The 6,336-nt window shown below is 57.0% G+C and overlaps 2 protein-coding genes across 2 annotated transcripts; one reads left to right on the forward strand and one right to left on the reverse strand.

The window, feature by feature from the left end:
• Window positions 1–973: 973 nt before the first annotated feature.
• Window positions 974–2,394, forward strand: LOC135619179 (protein EXORDIUM-like 5). Its single transcript, XM_065120937.1, has one exon. The coding sequence runs from the start codon at window positions 1,200–1,202 to the stop codon at window positions 2,244–2,246; it is 1,047 nt and encodes a 348-aa protein (XP_064977009.1). The 5' UTR covers window positions 974–1,199; the 3' UTR covers window positions 2,247–2,394.
• Window positions 2,395–3,131: 737 nt separating this feature from the next.
• Window positions 3,132–6,012, reverse strand: LOC103994533 (cation/H(+) antiporter 15-like). The gene is made up of 3 exons (XM_009414897.2): window positions 5,806–6,012; window positions 4,587–5,660; window positions 3,132–4,463 (listed from the first exon to the last, which is right to left on the reverse strand). Exons 1-3 carry the CDS (start codon window positions 6,010–6,012, stop codon window positions 3,132–3,134), a joined length of 2,613 nt encoding a protein of 870 aa, XP_009413172.2.
• Between the last annotated feature and the right edge of the window lie 324 nt (window positions 6,013–6,336).

Raw genomic sequence — 6,336 nt, forward strand, 5'->3', positions numbered from 1 at the left:
CCTCCCAGTCAACTTCTTTAATGGAGAGGTGTCGCGTAAATGCGTCGCTCGGTACATACGCATCGATTTTTTCGACTCTCGTCTCTGTGATCTCCGATAATTACGGATCGATTTTTTTTGGCACGATATCGTCAAATCGGATCGATTATTAAATTGGATCGTATTACGTATGCATACTATGAACAAGTAATGATGAAATATTTGTCCGTCTCAACTGCCTACCTGCCTGCGGGTAACGACGAGAGTCCAGCCTTGCGGGGCGTACCGAAGTGGCCCCCGTAGCCAATTAGCCTCTCGGAGGCGCTTTTGATCTGCGATCCGTTCCAACCACCCCAATCCGACCACACCAACCATCGCCTGATTGCTTGATCTGATTTAATCGTAATGCTGTTTCATGATTCTTAGAGCGATCGGAGACACGATTTGGGGTGGTTTCACTCGGTTCCAATTATGTTGAAATCACAAGGCAACCACCACCAAAGCGAGCCAAGCGTGGTCTACTCCATCACGATTATTCGTATGATTTGACTTGTGGTCGTGGAATCGGCATTGTGAATTTATGATTGGATGGATACACGTACCCAAATTCCAATCTCCCGTTACTTTGCATGCCTTCACGATCGAGCTATGAGAGGGATTTGGGAACAAATCTTTGCTGTGGAATGTGTCTTCTCGGTTCAAAATCAATCGCACATCCACGCAATAATTGTACGTCATGTTGTTATCGCTCGGCGCATATCTCCTTCGCTGGTACTCTTAAAACACTTTCGGAAATATGACGTGGTGTTTCCGTGACGATACGGACAGAAAACATTTTCTGTTTTACGGGTCCCTGTGCTGCAATTACTCGGCGTCAACGCGAGGAGTTGTAATGCCGTCTCCTGTGCACGAACTTTTGAGGACGCCGTCCATTCTTCGACGGCATTTATTCCTGCTCTAAACCGAGGGATTTGAATTGCTCGGTGCCCCCACCGCAGCTGTCTCCAGCTCTCCCCTCCATTGCCAGCCCACACCTTTCTCCATCTCTCCCTCTCACTCCATGTCTTCTTCCTTCTCCTCTGCTACCTCTCTCTCACTCCATGTCTTCTTCCTTCTCCTCTGCTACCTCTCTCTCTCGCTCTCTAAATACATATATATGTACACACCTTCCCGACTTCTCTCTACCACCGTAGCAGCGAGAGCTCCATAGACCATTGAAGATGATATCTAAGCTCTCCTTCCTTCTCCTCCTCCTTCCCACTCTTCTTCTTGCTGCATCACCTTTTCCTCGTGGCAGCAAAATCAAAGCAGCAACAGCCGATTTTCAGGCGGCAAGGATGAGATCAGCACAGGGAGCAGGCTCCGGCGCGCTACTGTCGTCGTCCAAGCGCTACGAAGGGTCGTCCGACCTCGTCCACCTGCGCTACCACATGGGCCCCGTCCTCTCCTCCCCCATCAACCTCTATCTCATCTGGTACGGCCCCTGGCCCGCCGCCCACCGGGCCACACTCCGCGACTTCTTGCTCTCCCTCTCCGACCCCTCGCCGCCGCCGCCCTCCGCCGCGCAGTGGTGGTCCACCGTCGCGCTCTACTCCGACCAGACCGGCGCCAACGTCTCCCGCCGCGTCTCCGTCGCGGCCGAGGCCCACCTCCGGGGCCTCCCCCGCGGCGCCTCCCTCACCCGCCTCGGCGTGCAGCTCGTCATCGCCGACGCCCTCGCTTCCGGCTCTCTCCCCGTCGACCACGGCCGCGGCGCCTACCTCGTCCTGACATCCCCCGGGGTCGCCGTCCAGGACTTCTGCCGCGCCGCCTGCGGCTTCCACTACTTCACCTTCCCTTCCCTGGTCGGCCACACCCTCCCCTACGCCTGGGTCGGCCACAGCGGCGTGCAGTGCCCCGACGTGTGCGCCTACCCCTTCGCCGTGCCCACCTACATGACCGGCGTCGGGGCCATGCGCCCGCCCAACGGGGACGTCGGGGTGGACGGCATGGTCAGCGTGCTGGCGCACGAGCTCGCCGAGCTCTCCACCAACCCCCTGGTGAACGCCTGGTACGCCGGGGAGGACCCGACGGCGCCGACCGAGATCGCCGACCTCTGCGAGGGTGTCTACGGCACCGGCGGCGGAGGCGGGTACACCGGGCAGGTGAGCAAGGACGAGCTGGGGAGAAGCTACAACCTCAATGGGAGAAACGGGAGGAAGTTCTTGGTGCAGTGGGTGTGGAGCCCTATCGTGAAGGCTTGCAGAGGCCCCAATGCCATGGACTAGAGAACATATTACCGCACTAGATTTACTGCATCCTCATACGATGCAGGCCTGCAATCGATGGAATCCCATTCACTCTATCTCTGTATACTTTTTGTACACATAAGCTGCTGTATCAATAAGAGCTACTCTGTTGTGAGTTTGCATCGCACGTACGGGTCTCCAACATGAGTTGGTGTGTTGTTTCTTGCTCTCATATGCTGCCAACTAAATTATTGCTGACAGCAGTGGACTGTTGCTCATTTCATGCATGATCCAAACTAAGCTGGATAGAGTCGGCCATCGGACTGTTCATTTGCCGCCTACATGTTCTACCAGAGCAGACATGCATGAAAGCCCCCATTGATCAACTTCGAACAAAGTGTATGACACATTCTATATTCTGGTGGCCCTATTAGCATTGTTTTTTTGTTATTTTAGATTTTTGGCTTATGTTTTCGGAAGGCTAACCCAATAGTTCGTCGAAAATTAAAGTAATAGCTGGCAGGATAAGGTGGGGTGATCAGTGACACCAACATAGGAAGATGATGATGCAACAAGTAGATGTGGCAACCATTAGCAATCCAAGGTGGAAATGTTCCACGTAGTTAAGATCCATTCCACGTGGATTATCGGTGGCCGTCAGTCACCATGAGGTTACACTCATAACCTTTCACATTAAATCATTTGGGCATATAATTTATCTGATAATTTCTCGATTCCGAGTTCTTCATAATTGTGGCAAGTTGCGGTTTAAGCGATCCAAGTATTTCCACGTCTAAGCAAAGCATTCATGAACAAGAAAGATGGAGACAAGAAATCTAACGAATGAAAAGGGTGAATTGATGCATGGAAGACCCGAGTAAGAAGAAGAGGTCTGCCTGCCAAAATTGACGCCGCCGCCTGAGATCAAACGCCGGGCATCCATACGTCGTTGAGGCGTCGCTGTCCCGCCTTGTCGTTGGCGCTGCTCAAATACCGCTGCACCGGATCTGGTTTCGGGCTCTCCTGCTCCGCCGTCGACTCCATTGCGACCACGGCCTCCCCGCTCACGTACTGCTGCACCACCAGCACCGACGCCTGCGTCCCGAAGTCGGCCGACACAAGCATGTCCCCGATCGGCCCCAGTTCTGGGTACTCGCTCCACAGCGTCAACCCGGCGAGCAGCGGCGAAGACTCCATCCCTTTCCCTCTCCCCACCACGTACATGCTGTGGACTCCGTTCATCGCGCGGACCGCCGTCACCGTCTCCTCTATGTTGTTGATGACCAGCTCGGTGTACGTGACCGAGTCGTTGGTCACGTGCCTGAGCCGGAACAGGTTCGTGCACTCGTCGTCCAGCTGCCGCTGCATGTTGGCCTCCGCTACCGCGGTCATGGCCGCCCTCTCGCCGGACGCGCATGAGGGAGCGGGGCTCGGCGGCACCATGGCCTCCTCTCCCGGCAGGAACCGGATAACGGTGAGGATGACACCGGGAAGCTCCGCCATCCGCGACGAGTACGTCAGCGCCTCGCGGTCGTCGGGCCCGCCGAAGAAGAGGACCGCCACGTGGTGCTGCGCGAGCTGACCCGTGGAGGACCTTCCGACCCCGCTAATCCCGCGGTCGACGAGGATGCACACGGTGCAAGGCGAGTGGGCCAGGACGTTCATGTTGACGCTGCGGATGGCGGGGTCGGCCTCCTCGAAGTCCCCGGCCACCGATTGCATCCTGTGGAAGGGGAGGACGATGATGGTGGTGTGGCGGTCCTCGGCGATGTTGAAGATGTCCTCGTGCATAGTGGAGTAAGGGGAGACGGCGGTGACCCACTGGACGGAGACGCCACCGGCCTGCTGCTCGTAGCTCTGGAAGGGTGCTACGATATGATCCGCCTGCAGGGCGCATCCCGATGATTTGGACCCGACCTTCTCCTGGGTGTGCTTTGAGCTGGCCTGGTGGACGATCATCATCGCCGCGCCACGGCCAGTGAGCTCCAAGAGGTGGACGACGTAGACGAAGACCGGGGAGCGCTTGGTGGGGTTGGACATCTGGAGAAGGCTGATGATGGAGGGGACATTGCGGGCCGTATACACGCACGCCACCATCCGCAGCTCCGAGTCCGGCCGGCACTGCTGCAGGTTCCGCCGCTTGTACGCGGCGCGGCTCCGCGAGGTCTTGTGAAAGATCTCCAACGCCGGACCTATGACCGCGGTCGTCAAGATGTATCCGAGCACCATCATGGTGTACGTTCGCTCATCCAAGATCTGCATGCATCATCATCATCAACGACCCACCATCATAATCGGCCCATTGGATCGACGAGCGAGGCGCGGTAATCGATTAGAAACAGTACCGCGATGTCGAAGTCAGAGTAGGCGATGGCGTACCCCTTTTTGTTTGCCGATGTTGAGGATGATCATATCGATGGAGCCTTTGGTGTTCATGAGGAGTCCGAGAGACAAGCCCCGGGAAGCCGGCATGGAATAATACTGAGCAATGAGCAAGTTGCTGCCCAGCTTGGCCACGAAGCAGAGCACCATGATTACGGTCAGTGCGGCGACAAACGCCGCGCCCTGCTCGTCGTCCATCGTGATGACGGACACGTTGGCCTTGAAGCCGCTGCCGCCGAAGTAGATCGGCAACAGGAGGCCGACCACGAAGTCCTCCAGCTTGTTCCTCAACTCCGTGGTGAGCGCCCCCTGCGGCATCAACAGACCAAAGACGAAGGCGCCGAAGACGGATGGGAAGCCGATGACGTCCGCGATCAGCCCGGCCGCCAGCACTCCGGTGGCGACGATGGTGATGTGGGCGTCGCTGACGGCCTCGCCCTCCGGCGTCCTCTGCACAGTCCAATTCATGATCGGCAGCACCACCAACCAGCAGATCAGCCCTAAGCCAATGCCCGACAGCATGATCCACAGAGGCGCGAACGCCGAAGACCTGTATAGGTCTACGACGTCGGGACTAACGCCGTATGACGGGAGAAGGACGCTTCCCGCGAGGAAGACCCAGGCCGTCAATTCAGAGAGGACGGCGGGGGGCACGACCAGCTGGCCGAGTTCGTCGTTCAGGAGCTTGAGTTCCGCTAGGAGCCGGACGAGAACCGGGAACGCCGTGACACCCATGGCAGCGCCGATGAAGGCGACGTGCGCCAAGTAGCTGACGTACTCCGGGGGCTGCAGGTTCATCGCGTGGGCTACTAGGACGGTGATGACGATGGGAACGGCCATGTTGACCGTCGCGATCGCTACCACCTTCTTCTTCATTGCCGCCACCATTTGAATGTCGAACTCGGCGCCGATCAGGAAGAGGTAGTAGGTGATGCCAAGCGTCGACATCGCCTCCAGCTGACGGTAGCTCGCCGGCGGAAATAGTATATCACCCAACGGGAGCGGCTTGCCTCCCTCGCCCCCGCTGAAAGTGATATTCCGGAGCCCCGTTGGCCCCAGGAGGACGCCAGCCTGCCCATGACACACAAAAACATGTCAGAGCTACATCAAATAATCGTCGGAGAATCCTCCATCGTGCATCGCACGCCGTCATCGCAAGAATTCTTGCATTAACGGACAGCGAAATCGGAAATGCAATTCACGGGGAGATGCCCACGAGGATCTCGGCGATAACTCTGGGTTGTCGGAGGGGTTTCAGCAGGAAGGCCAAGCCGCGTGAGATCGCCACCACCAGGACCATCTGCCAGAGCAGGACAGGCAAGGAGTAGCTGTAGAAGGGCTTCGATTGCCAGACTCCGCCGCCGACTATGTTGTCTGGGCGATAGCAGAACGTGATGGGCTCCGTTGTATTGTCCCCGTCCATCGAATTCCAGACGACAAAGAAGACAACAAGCTCTCTCCTCCTCCTCCTTGTGGTTGCAGAGCCACCGCCACGGGGAAATGGAACAATTCGAGGGGTCGGAAGCCGTCCATGTCTTCTTAATGGGAAAGTGAAGAAGACGGTTGGATTACTGTTGCTCGGCTTGTAATTAGGCAGCTGATCGCAACTTTTGGCTCGAAGTCAAACTGGTTAGATTCCGTCCGTCGACGGAATGGCGGTTAAGATCAACGGACGGGCGGCCGTTTGGTCGTGACAGTAGTTATGCCCGGGTGGCAGCCTCCTTTTCCTCCGCCATTCCCCGCAACC

This window comes from Musa acuminata, chromosome BXJ2-8, assembly GCF_036884655.1.
Source record: "Musa acuminata AAA Group cultivar baxijiao chromosome BXJ2-8, Cavendish_Baxijiao_AAA, whole genome shotgun sequence".
In the NCBI taxonomy this organism is placed as follows: Eukaryota; Viridiplantae; Streptophyta; class Magnoliopsida; order Zingiberales; family Musaceae; genus Musa; species Musa acuminata.

Coding starts and splice junctions, on each gene's coding strand:
- LOC135619179 (XM_065120937.1), top strand. CDS start 1,200: ATGATATCTAAGCTCTCCTTCCTTCTCCTCCTCCTTCCCACTCTTCTT.
- LOC103994533 (XM_009414897.2), bottom strand. CDS start 6,012: ATGGACGGGGACAATACAACGGAGCCCATCACGTTCTGCTATCGCCCA. Junction 5,661..5,805: donor GAGTTATCGCCGAGATCCTC/GTGGGCATCTCC, acceptor TGTCATGGGCAG/GCTGGCGTCCTCCTGGGGCC. Junction 4,464..4,586: donor ACATCGGCAAACAAAAAGGG/GTACGCCATCGC, acceptor TGATGCATGCAG/ATCTTGGATGAGCGAACGTA.